The 15,071-nt window shown below is 37.3% G+C and overlaps 3 protein-coding genes and 1 pseudogene across 3 annotated transcripts; 2 read left to right on the top strand and 2 right to left on the bottom strand.

Annotated features, from left to right (window-relative positions):
* The first annotated feature begins 211 nt into the window (after positions 1 to 211).
* LOC103325951 (protein trichome birefringence-like 42) lies at positions 212 to 2,012 on the top strand. Its single transcript, XM_089048689.1, has 5 exons — positions 212 to 504; positions 670 to 841; positions 984 to 1,159; positions 1,351 to 1,509; positions 1,643 to 2,012. Exons 1-5 carry the CDS (start codon positions 212 to 214, stop codon positions 1,944 to 1,946), a joined length of 1,104 nt encoding a protein of 367 aa, XP_088904815.1. The 3' UTR covers positions 1,947 to 2,012.
* Positions 2,013 to 6,123: 4,111 nt separating this feature from the next.
* LOC103325952 (protein trichome birefringence-like 42) lies at positions 6,124 to 8,289 on the top strand. The gene is made up of 5 exons (XM_008228145.3): positions 6,124 to 6,551; positions 6,788 to 6,959; positions 7,091 to 7,266; positions 7,543 to 7,701; positions 7,810 to 8,289. The coding sequence occupies exons 1-5, from the start codon at positions 6,265 to 6,267 to the stop codon at positions 8,102 to 8,104; spliced, it is 1,089 nt and encodes a 362-aa protein (XP_008226367.2). The 5' UTR covers positions 6,124 to 6,264; the 3' UTR covers positions 8,105 to 8,289.
* A 571-nt stretch (positions 8,290 to 8,860) lies between these two features.
* On the bottom strand, positions 8,861 to 9,907 carry LOC103325953 (putative protein phosphatase 2C 55). Its single transcript, XM_008228146.2, has one exon. It carries the CDS (start codon positions 9,866 to 9,868, stop codon positions 8,894 to 8,896), a length of 975 nt encoding a protein of 324 aa, XP_008226368.1. The 5' UTR covers positions 9,869 to 9,907; the 3' UTR covers positions 8,861 to 8,893.
* Positions 9,908 to 13,075: 3,168 nt separating this feature from the next.
* On the bottom strand, positions 13,076 to 14,190 carry LOC103325954 (putative protein phosphatase 2C 55 pseudogene; annotated as a pseudogene).
* Positions 14,191 to 15,071: the final 881 nt, after the last annotated feature.

Below are 15,071 nucleotides of genomic sequence, written 5' to 3'. Positions count from 1 at the left end.
AGAAGGGCCTTTAACTTAACAAAAGAGAAGAAATTTGAATCTGAGAGATCTTCCAACTTTGGAGAGAAATTAATTCCGACAAAAATAAATACATGAACCTAAAAACTTTAGCAAAAGTTGGCCAAAAATTAAGGGAAAAAAGTCGCGTACATATATATTTGGCATTCGTATCATTTTTCATCACCTCAATTTTCATTCACATTTTTCTAAAATGGCTCTGTGGTTTAGTTTTATGGTAGGAATTGTAGCTCTTCTTTCTGTTGTCGTATTGCAACCCTACCAAGTACATGCAAATGGTGATGCAGGCGCAGGGCATGATAAACAATCAAATGGCTGCAATTACTTTCAAGGAAGTTGGATAATTGATCCTTCAGATACACATCCACTCTACGATTCATCGAAGTGTCCATTCATCAATCGAGCATTCGAATGCCTGAAGAATAGTAGACCTGATAAAGAGTACCTCAGATATAGATGGAAGCCAACTGGATGTGACCTTCCAAGGTAAAACAGTTCCTCTTCTTACAGGGGTTTTATTCTTCTTTGATATCATTTCACAATCGTCATAAATAAAACTGTTTGTACCACATTACTGACTAAATCTCTTGAGACGCGATATGTATCATTTAGATATGTATGTGTGTAACATGTTTTGCAAATGGAGCACAGATTCAATGGTGAGGACATGCTGAGGAGGTTAAAGGGGAAAAAGATATTATTCGTAGGGGACTCGCTAAGCTACAACCAATGGCAGTCACTAGTATGCATGCTGCATGCTGCTGTGCCCCAAACCAATTATACTCTAACAAGCAAAGGTGGCCTCTCCAAGTTTTATTTGCCTGTGAGTTTTCTGCGTCCTAAATCAATCAAAAAAATTCATTAACTTAATCCATTCCATTTATCATACAGTTTAATAGTGGAGTGGATCTTTTGATTTTGTTGACAAGAGACCGACCCAGGCTTATAAGATGTGAATTTTGCAGGATTATGGAGTTTCTGTGTCGCTATCTCGAAATCAGTTTCTAGTGGATCTAGTCAAAACAAAAGTGGGCAGGGTTCTGAGGCTTGACTCCATTGAAAATGGCAAGACATGGAAAGGATACGACATGCTTATCTTCAATACTTGGCATTCCTGGCTCCATACGGGAAGGCAACAATCGTGAGATACATACAAACCTCAAAATACTTTTGTATACGCTAACTATGAATCTAAATACACTAATGTTCTCCACCACGCATGTCACGTTGTACAGATTCAAACATTATTCTACTTGAATAAATTCTTCAATCTGATAACATATGATACGTTAAATAGTCTGATAATTGAATTGTTTTATGTGGGAGTTTCAGGTGGGACTACATTGACGTAGGAGGAAAGGCGCACATGGATATGGATCGTTTGGATGCTTTTAGGGAGGGATTAACTACTTGGTCCAAGTGGGTGAACTCTAATGTTCATTCCAACAACACCAAAGTTTTCTTTCAAGGCATTTCTCCAACCCACAACAAGTATGTCCCTCAATAATTATTTTCTGTTTTAAATATTAATTAATTATAAATTACAATTTATTGGTTTAATTTCTCTCAGAAAAAAAAAAGGAAAAGAAAGGTATTAATCTTTTTTTTTTTTTTTTTTGGGTAGTGGAAAAGAATGGGGCTCAAATTCAACAACTTGCAATGGAGAAACTCAACCTATAAGTGGCTCAATATATCCAGGAAGCTCTCCACCTGCAACAACTGTGGTCAACGACGTGTTGAGTAAAATGTCAACTAGCACCCCAGTAACTTTGCTGGACATAACTTTACTTTCGCAGCTGAGAAAAGATGGGCACCCTTCTGTTTATGCCGGTGATGGGGAGAAGGGAAATGATTGTAGGCTCTGGTGCCTTGCTGGTGTCCCTGATACCTGGAATGAACTTTTGTATGCAATTCTTGTGACTAAGTAAAGACTAGGGAGGAGATGATGATACAATAAATAACTTGTTCAATCAAAATAAAAAGTGTCAAAAACAGATGCTAAAGTAATTCTTATTATATACTACATGTTGGGTTTTATTCTGCGGGCACAACTGTTTTAGTTCATTTAATAACCATATCTCATTGTTTCCAATAGAAAAAAGAAAGAAAAATCTATAACCATCAACATTATGATCTTTTCTCACTCTTTAAATTAGGGCTGGACACAATTAGGTGTAGTCGGTTATTTTGTACAAATCGGCCACCAAACTAATGTCGTCAGCAATCAAATGTCGAGAATCGAGACTGACCCAACACGAGCATATACCGACCACTTCTAAAATTTTGGTTGGACTCAACTCGGACACCGAACTATAGGCCTCGGTTTGGCTATTTTGGAAACCCGAACCAAACCATAATTGATGAAAACTGACCACTTCAGTTAATCGGACTTAGTGGGTGGTTTGGGTTTTTTGGCTTTCTCAGAGAGAGAGAGAGAGAGAGAGAGAGAGAGAGAGAGAGAGAGAGAGATAAAAGCAATGGAGAGAGGGAGAGATGGAGAGGATAAGAAGGGAAAAAAAAAGAGGGAGAGATGGAGAAGAAAAAGAAAAAGAAGAAGAGAGAGAGAGAGAGAGAGGAGAAGAAGAAGAAGAAGAAGAAGGGAAAAAAAGGGAGACGGGGAGAAGGAGTGAACATAGATGTAAGAAGAAAGAGAGAAAAAAATAGAGAGAGAGGGACTGATGGAGACAAGATAGAAAGAGAGATAGAGAGACAAGTAAAGGAAAAAAGAATTTTTTTAAATTAAAAAAAAAAAAAAAAAAGAGAAGACAAGATGCATGCGTGTGTTTGGGGTTTTTAAAAAAATTCAGTTAGGCATGTGTGTTGGCATGCCCAACAACAAAAGCTAGCTTTTTTGTCATATATCACGGATCGACTCCGCCGTAGCACGATATTGTCCGCTTTGAGCCCCTCTCTCTGCCCTCACGGTTTTGTTTGGAGCTCACAAGCAACTTTCAGTGGGTCACCCATCCAGGATTGTTCTAGCCCCAACTCGCTTAACTTGAGTTTTCATGACTCCGAAACCAGTGAGCTCTCAAAAGGCCTCGTGCTAGATGGAGGTGAGCATGTACGTATAAGACACATTATCCCCTCTCCGTTGGTCGATGTGGGATGTTACATTTTTATTATTTTTTTACTTCTTTAACCTATGTATTATATATATATATATTATAATAATATTATACATAATATTTATTTAATACCATCAGTTTGGTTTGGTTAAACTGTGGTTTTGGATATTGTAAACCGTATACCAAATCATACATTTCAGTTTAATTTGGGTTCAAACCGATGACTAAAAAATTTTTGAAAAAAAACAAAACCAACCTAAACCATTGGTTTGGTTTGGGCGGTTTGACCGAGTTACCAAATGGAGACTATCATCAGGTTCCTCAAATGGAGACTGTGTACACTCAGGTTCCTCAAATGGAGACTATCATCACTAAGTGTAGGTTCAAGCCCGGAAGGCACCTACACCTATTACATAGTATTATATTGCCCATATATATTATATATTTTTCACTGGTTTTTCGTCATGGTAAAATTTTGAAAACCTTGTGGGGGATTGTTGGAATTTTAAAAGGTTTCAAAAATTTAACCATTTTATTTATTTAATTATTTTGGCTGTTTTATTTTATTTATTGTGGGGGTTATAAATATTTAATATTCAGGTTTTATTTCTGGTTGGTGAATGCCTTAATTTTTTGGTTGGTGAACTTTTATGGTTGGTGAAGGTTACATGGTTTTGGATGCCTATAAAAGGCCACTCCTCCTTCACACAAGATACACACAAAAAACACAATACACTGTTAGAATATCACATACCACAATCACCACCACAAACTAATTCTTTCTTTTTCTACTTTTACATATATTCTTTACTTTATATTATTATTATTTTGGGCAATGGTTCTGTGACTTGGATACCTATATCTGTCTATGAACGTGCTCATAGCGGATCTTGAGTTTGTGTACAAGGGGTCGTATCTTGGAGTCTTGTAGACCGTCACTGCACGTAGGGGGCTACAAAGGCTTTAGGACAGCGTCTTTGACGTGCTTCACCGTACCAAACTCACCTTCTTACCTATTATTTATTTTCCTTTTATTTCCCTATTATTTTGTTTTCTTCAATTTTATTATACCTTCAAAGCTTTTCAATTTGTTTATATGTTATTTATAATATAAATATTTTGTATTTGGCTTTACGGAAAGAGGGAAACTATTATTTTTCACAACACTAATGTCGTCAGCAATCAAATGTCGAGAATCGAGACTGACCCAACACGAGCATATACCGACCACTTCTAAAATTTTGGTTGGACTCAACTCGGACACCGAACTATAGGCCTCGGTTTGGCTATTTTGGAAACCCGAACCAAACCATAATTGATGAAAACTGACCACTTCAGTTAATCGGACTTAGTGGGTGGTTTGGGTTTTTTGGCTTTCTCAGAGAGAGAGAGAGAGAGAGAGAGAGAGAGAGAGAGAGAGAGAGAGAGAGAGATAAAAGCAATGGAGAGAGGGAGAGATGGAGAGGATAAGAAGGGAAAAAAAAAGAGGGAGAGATGGAGAAGAAAAAGAAAAAGAAGAAGAGAGAGAGAGAGAGAGAGGAGAAGAAGAAGAAGAAGAAGAAGGGAAAAAAAGGGAGACGGGGAGAAGGAGTGAACATAGATGTAAGAAGAAAGAGAGAAAAAAATAGAGAGAGAGGGACTGATGGAGACAAGATAGAAAGAGAGATAGAAAGACAAGTAAAAGGAAAAAAGAATTTTTTTAAATTAAAAAAAAAAAAAAAAAAGAGAAGACAAGATGCATGCGTGTGTTTGGGGTTTTTAAAAAAATTCAGTTAGGCATGTGTGTTGGCATGCCCAACAACAAAAGCTAGCTTTTTTGTCATATATCACGGATCGACTCCGCCGTAGCACGATATTGTCCGCTTTGAGCCCTCTCTCTGCCCTCACGGTTTTGTTTCTGGGAGCTCACAAGCAACTTTCCAGTGGGTCACCCATCCTGGGATTGTTCTAGCCCCAACTCGCTTAACTTCAGAGTTTTCATGACTCAAACCAGTGAGCTCTCAAAAGGCCTCGTGCTAGATGGAGGTGAGCATGTACGTATAAGACACATTATCCCCTCTCCGTTGGTCGATGTGGGATGTTACATTTTTATTATTTTTTTACTTCTTTAACCTATGTATTATATATATATATATTATAATAATATTATACATAATATTTATTTAATACCATCAGTTTGGTTTGGTTAAACTGTGGTTTTGGATATTGTAAACCGTATACCAAATCATACATTTCAGTTTAATTTGGGTTCAAACCGATGACTAAAAAATTTTTGAAAAAAAACAAAACCAACCTAAACCATTGGTTTGGTTTGGGCGGTTTGACCGAGTTACCAGTCTAAATACTCATCCCTAAGAAATATATAAGCTTTGAAATAATATCAACTAACCTCTCCGCATGAGCTTCCTCGTCTGCAAGAGGCTTTTTTAAAAAAAAATTAAATTTATTTTAGAATTAAAAAAAGATAATGGGTAGTTGTGTTCCATAAAAATTGAGTCCATTATCTGATTTTTCTTTCAATTTTAATTTTTTTTTAAATATGAAAAAGTGTGAATTTACCATATTATCCTCATTTAATTAATAATTTCAATTCTTAATGTTTGCATTAACCAATGGCATTTTCTGGTATTTTGAATGTTTCACCATTCTCTACATTTTGCTATATATATAGATCAATGAAAATTCCACCACATCGATTTTGATTTTTTTTTTTTTTATAATGTTGGGAATTTTTTTTTAATCACTCTAATCTAGCATTGCCCGGAAATCTAGCACATTGTTAATTAATATCCGGGCAATCCTCCTCGTTAACTATTTTTCTTTTCCTCAATCATATTCAAGTAAGTAATCCCAAATTCAAAGGTATGAATTATGGTAAACAAATAAACTGTATGTGATAAATGATGACCACATTATTGGCAACATCTGTACGTTTCCTATGTACAGAATTTATATTAGATTTTGAAGTGACAATGACAAAACTTGCAGCGTCTGAAATGATTTTCAATTTAAGAAAAAATGGAAATTGTTCCAACGGAGGAGAAGAGAGAAAAGCAGGGGAAATAAAAAAGGAAATTAACAAATGGCAAAGGGCCACCCAAAAAAAATCCTTATAATTTATTTATAAAGAACCTTTCAGTTTGTCTGAAAATTAATTTGAGTCTTCAGAGAATCTGAAATGGCATTGTGGTTTCAGCTTCTTGCTCTGGTTGTCTCTTTGGTTCTGCCATTGGCACCCAAAAAAGTGCAGGGGGGTCCATTTTTTTATGCTGCAGGAAAATCTGGCCTGAATCCATCTTCAACTGGATGTGATTTTTTTCAAGGGAGTTGGGTTGTTGATAGTTTGTACCCTCTTTACAATGCATCAAGCTGCCCCTTCATTGGTTTCAATTGCCTCAACAATGGCAGACCTGATAAACAGTACCTCAAATATAGGTGGAAGCCTACGGGTTGTGACCTTCCAAGGTACTAAACATCTTTCCCTTGGCTAATATACTATTATTTTTGGACACTGTATTCCTCATCACTACTGCAAATCACATTTTTATACATATATGCAAAAATAATTCATTAAAAACACACAGTAATGATTGGGAGAAACGAGGATTTCCGGCTTTTAGGATAATGAGGCAGATATTGTCCTTCTATTTTTGTTCAATCAATTTTGGTTACATCCTACCAGTTCTGTGAAATTGGCACAGATTCAATGGTCAGGATTTCTTGGAGAGAAACAGAGGCAAAAAGATCATGTTTGTGGGGGACTCACTAAGCAACAATATGTGGCAGTCACTGACATGCATGTTACATGTTGCGGTCCCAAACTCTAAATACAACTTAACCCAGAAAGGGCTGCTCTCCACATTTTACCTTGAGGTGATGTTGGCAAGGCCCTCTCAATCCATTTTGAAACCCAGATTTTATGGATTTTTTTTTTCTTGAATTTATTCAAATCAAATTCAATTCTGGTTAGGTGATGTTTGGCTTTCTTTTTGTGTTTGATATAGGAATATCAAGTGTCAATTATGTTTCTGAAAAATGGGTTCTTAGTGGACTTGGCTTATGAGAAAATAGGCAAAGTCCTAAAACTGAACTCCATCTCCACTGGCAACCAATGGAAAGGAGTAGACACGTTGATCTTCAACACATTTCATTGGTGGACTCACACTGGGCGCTATCAAACGTAAGTATGAGTAGTATTTAACTTGCATACCATATACAACAACGTCTTATTTCTAAACAGACAGTCTAGCATGTTATATTGTTAGACTGTCAATTTGAGTTACGAATTCAGAGAATTTTGTCTATAATTTAAATTCGACAGCCTAGCAAGACCTCATATTAGACTATCTTGTCAGAGGACATTTCCATACCAAATATGTATAAGTTACAATCAATTAATCATAATAATTAATTTAAGATTGAATAATGGGTGATTAACTCTTTGATTTTGTTGCAGATGGGACTACTTCCAAGTAGGGGACAAGTTAGTGAAAGAAATGGATCACATGGAGGCCTACAAGATTGCATTAACAACTTGGGCTAAATGGGTTGATTCCAACATTGATTTTTCAAAGACCAAAGTCTTTTTCCAAGGAGTTGCTGCAGTTCATCTTGAGTAAGTTCAACTCCCCGTCTCAATCAAATTGTTCATAAAATTTGCACATTCAATGTTCTTAAATCTTAACATATTCCCTTTTTGTGGGCATCAAATCAATTGTTTTAGTGGCAAGGAATGGAAGGACCCAAAAGCAAAAGGGTGCCTAGGGCAAACCCAACCAGTTCTAGGGCCAACTTATCCAGGCCCAAGCCATCCAGGAGAAGCTATTGTAAAAAGTGTCTTGAGCAGCATTGAAAATCCTGTGTACTTACTGGACATTACTTTGCTCACCCAGCTGAGAAAAGATGGCCACCCCTCCATTTATGCAGGCCAAGGCCCCAATTTTGTAGACTGTAGCCATTGGTGTCTTCCTGGTGCTCCTGATGCTTGGAATGAACTTCTATATGCAGCTTTGCTCTAGCCACCCTTTTTTTTCTTTTTCTTTTTTCTTCTTAAAGTTCTTCTTATGAATGTCGAAAGGTTAATAATAATTTGGCTTAAATGCAAAAATAATCCATGTGTTTTCAATTTAGCTAATTCGGTCCCCGTGTTTAGGACCGTTAGCCAATATTGTACATTATGTGAAAATACAACAATGTTGTCAAACTCATTATGCTACATCCAATTTAATATGAAAAACAAATATTTGCATCTAACAAAGACAAATGAATTAACTTTCCACTAAAACGGTTAACAAAACTTACTGGCCACGTCTTCTATTAGTTAAGAACAACAACAACAAAAACATAGGTTTTTTAGGTTTTAGACATAAAAAAAATTTCACTTTTGGAAAAAGCCAAAGCTTTTTCAAAAAAGACAAAAAAACCACTCAACTTTTAAATCAAAGACATGCAAATGTATTGGATTCATTAGGAAATCTAAAAATAAATAAGGGTATTTTTGTCTATTTTTGCTTGTTTTAAATTTTTTCTCTCTCCTTTTGCTTTTTCCAAAATGTCCCTAAGAACATCATGGAAAGGAAATTATGCATGTACCTCCAAAAAGGATTGGTGATTTAAATTACTTTGTCTTACATAAATTAATCTAGTTATAAATGAAAATGAAAATGAAAGTAGGGGATGCAACATTCAATTCATGACAAAAATAAAGAATTTTCATTAATTGTAATAAAGTGGAAGTAGTACAATCTCAAATAGGCCAGCACATAAGATTTTTTTTTTTTTTCTTTTTTTTGGTGTGGGTTCAAAACCTAGGTACTAGAAGCTACAACAATGGCGACGACAACAGTGATGTCGTCGATCTTGCCTCCGACGCGCTCCACTCCGGCCTTCTCAGCAGCCATTTGAAAAGGGGTAACGTTGTCCTCGTCCTCGGAGTTAAACAGAGCCACGGCTGCTATGGTTGAAGCCAACTCCTGACAATCACAATCCCGACCACCGCTTACTTTATTAAACGCCACCAAAACCTCCTCAATCTCACTCACAAACATGTTGTCCAGCAACCCATCTGACCCAAGTACGATAATGTCCCCAGGCATCATATCCTCCACCTGAAACTCCTCCGCCGCTTCGGGACGATCGCTGTGGACGTGGTTCCCCAACTGGTAGGGACAGTTGAACCTCCGCTGCTGAGTTGGAGATATGTACACACACATGGCCTCCCTGAACAACATGAACCCGCTGTCCCCGACATTCACGGCGTGAAGGGACCCACGCTCTTTGTCGAAGCTGAGGATGCAAGCCGTCGACGAGCCTTGTACGTCGGCGTTGTTCTCGTAAGCCTCGTTCAGCACCTTTCTTGCATCCACGGGGTGGGCTCCGATGGCGGCCATATGCGTAGCCGTTTCTTTGGCGTGGTTCATGATTCCCCTTGCGTACTCACCGGCGTCGATGCCTTTCCTGGCCCAGCCGCCGACGCCGTCAGCCACGCCGATAGTCTGAGCAAAGTGGGATATGAAGTGGGCGTCTTCGCCGAGGGGCTTTTCGGGGTTGTCTTTGGGGCAGTAGCAGGACCCACAAACCAACTTCATCTTCTCATTCTGAATTCTCCTCCTCTTATTTGTGTCTTGTAATTCTTGAACTTCATCAATAGGGTTATTCAACTTCCTCTTTTGATGAGGGGCAGGGCCACAGCCATAGCCATAGCCATAGCCACAGGAGCCGTAGCAATCATCGATCGGCGTCTCCAAACCAAACGTAGGCGGCTTGTTCGCTGCGATCATCATCTTTAACAACACACACAACACAACGAGAGAGTAGCGAGAGCAAAAGCAACAGAGAGAAAGAGTGAGTGAATGGAATGGGAAGGGAAGAAAGCGTATTTATAGATTTTCATTTCTCCTTGTCCCATCAGGTTTAGTTTTATTTTTTATTTTTTTATTCATTTGAGAAAAGAGGCCCATTTCATTTCTGAGCCCTAAAATTCCGATATTGCCCTAGATTTACAAGGAAACAACTCGTAGCCCACGCAGATAAAGAGGTCCATGCGGTACAGTGTAAATCAATCCGGTCCACGTTTTGAAAGGACGTTTTGCGCATTTTACTTGACCTTGAAAGAAAGAGAAATCACTAAATTGCCATTCGCAAGAGTTCATCCATGTGGAAAGTTCTCGACTACTAGCAGCAAGCTCTATTTTGTGTTTAATAAAGTATGGTTTTTCATTGAAATCTAAAAACCCTATGAATCTAAATCTTATTTCTATTTTTAAAGGATAATTTTAGTATTCACATAGACAAATGAAAATGAGAATTATTGGTATTTCCGAGCCTTTGCATTTATAGTCTACATATTTACTAGCATTTCGCTTAATCTTAGTCGTTATAATAATTTAACGACCTACTATGAAATTTAGTTTTATTTTATGAGATCCATCATATTATTTTAACAGCTTAAAGTGCAATTTTGCCCTTCTAGTAATATTTTATTTTATTTATTAAAAATATATAATTTTAAAATTAAAAAAAAAACCCAAACCCAGCACTTGTAGCTCTCTGTTCTCTTGTCAACGGCGGCGGCTTTTGTGTGCTTAGGCTGGAGTTTGCCAAAATTCTAGTTTTGGGTGTGAATTGGGTTGTATGCTTATTTTTGGGCTCTGATTGTATTTGGGGTTGGCCACTGGACTATGTGTGTTGTTTTATTTTAATTTTTTTTTTATTGTGTTGGGTGTGCGAAATTTGTTCTAGACTTAGTTTGAGTTTAGATGTTCTTTCCCAATTGTATTACGGTTCTATTGTGCCATTGGTTTATGCTTTATATACACTTGTCTATTTGGCGTTTTAATGGAATGAGATATGAATAAATGAAAAACCCTAGATTAATGAGATCAAACAAAGTCCCCCCACCAAAGCCAAATGGTAATCCAATGATACTCCATAAGCCAGTTTTCTAAAACCCACCACAACTTCACTCTCTTCTTGAAGTTCTCCAGAGTGTTGATCTCTCAAGCTTGAAGTGGCTAGAATCTTCATTTGATCATGAGATGTAATTGAAATCAGTTTGTGTGACCCATGAGACAACCATAGCAAACATGGCAAAGGTAGTCAAAGTACACATCAAAGTTTGTTGATCAGTGGAGTGGTTATTACGATGATGGCGGTGCTAGAACAGGGTGGGTTTGGTTCCTTTTCTTTTCTTCTTAATTTTATTCGAAATGTAAAATTGGAGTTTTAGACTGTGAAAACTAAATTAAATTTATAGTGGTTGACGTTTCATATTATAAACCGTTAGATTACTACAACGACAAAGATTAAGTGAAATGCATATATAAGTTACAATGTACCAGTCAGAATACATTTTCATACCACACATATAGGGCCAACTTATCCAGGCCCAAGCCATCCAGGAGAAGCTATTGTAAAAAGTGTCTTGAGCATCATTGAAAATCCTGTGTACTTACTGGACATTACTTTGCTCACCCAGCTAAGAAAAGATGGCCACCCCTCCATTATGCCGGGCAAGGTCCCAAATTTGTAGCCTGTAGCCATTGGTATCTTCCTGATACTTGGAATGAACTTCTATATGCAGCTTTGCTCTGGCCACCCTCCTTCTTTCTTTTTTCTTTCTTTTTTGGGTCTTCTTAAAATTCTTCTTCTGAATGTCAAAAGGTTAATAATAATTAGCCTTAAATGCAAAAAGGGTCTCCGTGTTTAGAATCATTAGCTAATGTTGTCTATTATGTGAAAATATAATAATGTCGTCAAACTCATTATGTTACATCCAACGTAATTTGAACAACAAATATTTGCTTCTAACGAAGACAAATTTATTAACTTTCCGCTAATACGGTTAACAAAACTTACTGGCCACGTGTTTTATTAATTAAGAACATCATGGTAAGGAAATTATGAATGTACCTCCAAAAAGGATTGGTGATTTAAATTACTTCGTCTTGCATAAATTAATCTAGTTACAATGAAAATGAAGTGAAAATGGTACAATCTCAATTTCTAGTTTTTCATCTCTCCTTGTCCCATCAGGATTAGTTTTCGTTTTTATTTTTTCATTGAGAAAATGATTCAAATTTCATTTGAGAAAAGAGGCCCATTTCATTTCAGGTCCTTAAAATTCCCATATTGCCCTAGATTTACAAGGACACAACTCGTAGCCCACGCAGATAAAAAGGTCCATGGGCAGTGTAATCAATCCGGTCCAATTTTTAAAAGGGGCGTTTTGCGCATTTTACTTGACCTTGAAAGAAAGGGAAATCACTAAATTGCCATTCGCAAGAGTTCATCCTCGTGGAAAGTTCTCGACTGCCAGTAGCAAGCTCTATTTTGTGTGTAATAAAATAAAGTTTTTCATTGAAATCTCAAAACCCTATTTCTATTTTTAAAGGATAATTTTACCAAATCCCTAAATCTAGTTCAATGTGCATAGGATTGTACAGTAATATAGGTGTGAGGATAGTTGTGCCGTGTCACCTTGAAGTCCTCATCACAAGATTGATTGTGCAATTTCCTTACAAATGCTTTTCAATCAGATTTCATTTTGTTTTGAGTAAAAGAAATATTCCAAATTCAGGAGAGGTTTCACACACACACACTAGCTATGACAATAATATGAACATAGTCACAGTCAGACAGTGACATGTAGATAGTCACGATCTAGTTACAGTCCGCTTAAATAATTGTTATGTGATAATGTTTATAATGTATAAAATGTATTTTTTTTAAAGGGTATACACGAACATTATTGAAAGAATTTTTAATTTTTAATAAGATAAAGGTTATTAATTTGTTGTTTTTTATATTCATTAACAAAATTATATAGTTAATGACATCCTGATGATAGAATGATTAAATTTGGTAGTCTTCATTCCGTAACTTTTAAATACAACTAATATATTTTACGAGAAAGATCCAGATTTAGTCTTTTTAGTATTGGATGCAACATTTAATTAATCAGCTCATTAATTATAATGCACATTTATGAATTAAAAAAAAATAAAGAATTGTATTAATTGTAATGACGTGGAAAGTACAACCTTGATTTCTAAACCTAAGCTAGTCTTCTCTTTTTCTTTTTCTTTTTGTTTGTTCAAAACCGAAACCTAAGCTAGCTGGTGTAGTGAAGGAGGTCCTAGAAGCCACAATTTGGGCCACAACAACAGTGATGTCGTCGATCTTGCCTCCCGCGTGCTTCAGTCCGGCCTTCTCAGCCTCCATCTGAAAAGGGCTAACGCTGTACTTGTCCAACGAGTTAAACAGCGCCAGGTTGGCTATGGCGGAAGCCAACTCCTCACAATCCCGACCGCTTCCTTTATACGCCACAAGAACATCCTCAATCTCACTCGCAAATATGTTGTCCAGCAACCCGTCTGTCCCGAGCACTATGATGTCCCCCGGGACTATTGCCTCCACCACAAACTCCAGAGCCCCCTCCGGACGGTCGCCGCCCACGTGGTTCCCCAATTGGTACGGACAATTAAACATGCGCTGCTGAGATGGAGACTTGTACCAACACTTGCTGTCCCTGAACACCATGAACCTGCTGTCCCCGACATTCACGGCGTGCAGGGCCCCACGCTCTTTGTCCAAGCTGAGGATGCAAGCCGTCGACGAGCCTTGTAGTCCGGCGTTGTTCGTGTAGGCTTGGCTCAACACGTTTCTTGGATCGACTGTGGCTGCGGGATTGGCGGCTGCCATTTTTTTAGCGTTGTTCATGAGTCCCCTGGCGTACTCGCCCGCGTCGACGCCTATCTTGGCCCAACCGCCGACGCCGTCCGCCACGCCGATGATCTGGGAGTCTTGGCACATGAAATGGGCGTCTTCGCCGAGAGGCTTGGTTGGGTTGTCTTTGGGCAGATAGCACGACCCACAAACCAGCGTCATCTTCTCATTATGAATCTTCCTCCGATTCTGCCCTAATTCTTGAAGTAAATCAGGGTTATTCAACTTCCTTTTTCTACCCAATTTATCATGTCTTGTTGTTGTTATAAATTCTTGACAGCCTCCATAGCCATAGCCATAGCCATAACCACCGAATGCAGGCTTGGTGTCAGCGATCATCATCTTTCACACAGCGATATATTAGTATTGAGAGCGACAAATAAGAGTGAATAGAATGAGTGCGGACCAACCAATATTTATTATTTATAGAATTCCGCCTCTCCCTTTTGCCATTAGGTTTCCCACTAGCATACGGAAACATATTGCCCTTTTGGATGGAAGCAACTCCATGTCACTCAGTTTCAGGCTTATTATTGTTGGGACAACAATTGCTTCTAGAAGAAATGCCCCACTCGTAGTTCACAATATACGATTAATAAGAAAAATATAATTAAACAAGTAGATAAATTTAACTTGATAAAAATCACCATTTACTAAATTTTGATTCACCTTGTTTTATAAAATTGTTTGACTGCAAACTAATTTACCAGCCAATTGTTGACATATATGAGTGAACTCGTATGTATTATTTATTTTTCACATATATATATGTTAAGAAAAGTTGACGAAAATGAGCAAAGTGAGACACGGAGTAGAGTTGATATTTAGGGTTCTAATGAAGCAAATTGAGTTTAAAAGGTAAGATGAGGCTGCTATTAAGTTTTTTTTTTTTTCCCGATCTTAACCTTTTTCTCGTGGAATTGACTAATGCATGTACCAATAATGAAAAAACTCTTTAAAACATCACAGCAATTAAACGTTCCAATCATGAAACACTAAAAATATGAACAACTTATGTAACAAAAAGTGTGATAATCCAAAACATGCTTTTAACAGCACCAATTTTCATGATCCGTAACAATAAAGTACAACTTGCAACAAGTGTTTTAATTGATGTGTTAGAATAACATACAACTTATAATGTTTTTTTATTCAATTCTTTTGATTTGTGTGAAATATTGGAGTAAACTAAATATTATAAAAATTCAATCTTACCCACAATCGCTTTTGCATCTTGTTCATGGTTTAATTTCTGTTTGC

This window comes from Prunus mume, linkage group LG3, assembly GCF_029339155.1.
Source record: "Prunus mume cultivar Tortuosa linkage group LG3, ASM2933915v1, whole genome shotgun sequence".
Lineage (NCBI taxonomy): Eukaryota > Viridiplantae > Streptophyta > Magnoliopsida > Rosales > Rosaceae > Prunus > Prunus mume.
Note: the sequence above shows the minus strand (reverse complement) of the source record. Positions and strands in the feature narration are given on the sequence as shown.

Excerpts from the sequence above, each read along its gene's own strand:
- LOC103325953 (XM_008228146.2), bottom strand. The coding sequence starts at position 9,868 with ATGATGATCGCAGCGAACAAGCCGCCTACGTTTGGTTTGGAGACGCCG.
- LOC103325951 (XM_089048689.1), top strand. The coding sequence starts at position 212 with ATGGCTCTGTGGTTTAGTTTTATGGTAGGAATTGTAGCTCTTCTTTCT. Across the intron at positions 842-983 it reads TCTCCAAGTTTTATTTGCCT|GATTATGGAGTTTCTGTGTC; the intron begins GTGAGTTTTCTG and ends TGAATTTTGCAG. Across the intron at positions 1,510-1,642 it reads ATTTCTCCAACCCACAACAA|TGGAAAAGAATGGGGCTCAA; the intron begins GTATGTCCCTCA and ends TTTTTTGGGTAG.
- LOC103325952 (XM_008228145.3), top strand. The coding sequence starts at position 6,265 with ATGGCATTGTGGTTTCAGCTTCTTGCTCTGGTTGTCTCTTTGGTTCTG. Across the intron at positions 6,552-6,787 it reads ACGGGTTGTGACCTTCCAAG|ATTCAATGGTCAGGATTTCT; the intron begins GTACTAAACATC and ends AAATTGGCACAG. Across the intron at positions 7,702-7,809 it reads GTTGCTGCAGTTCATCTTGA|TGGCAAGGAATGGAAGGACC; the intron begins GTAAGTTCAACT and ends CAATTGTTTTAG.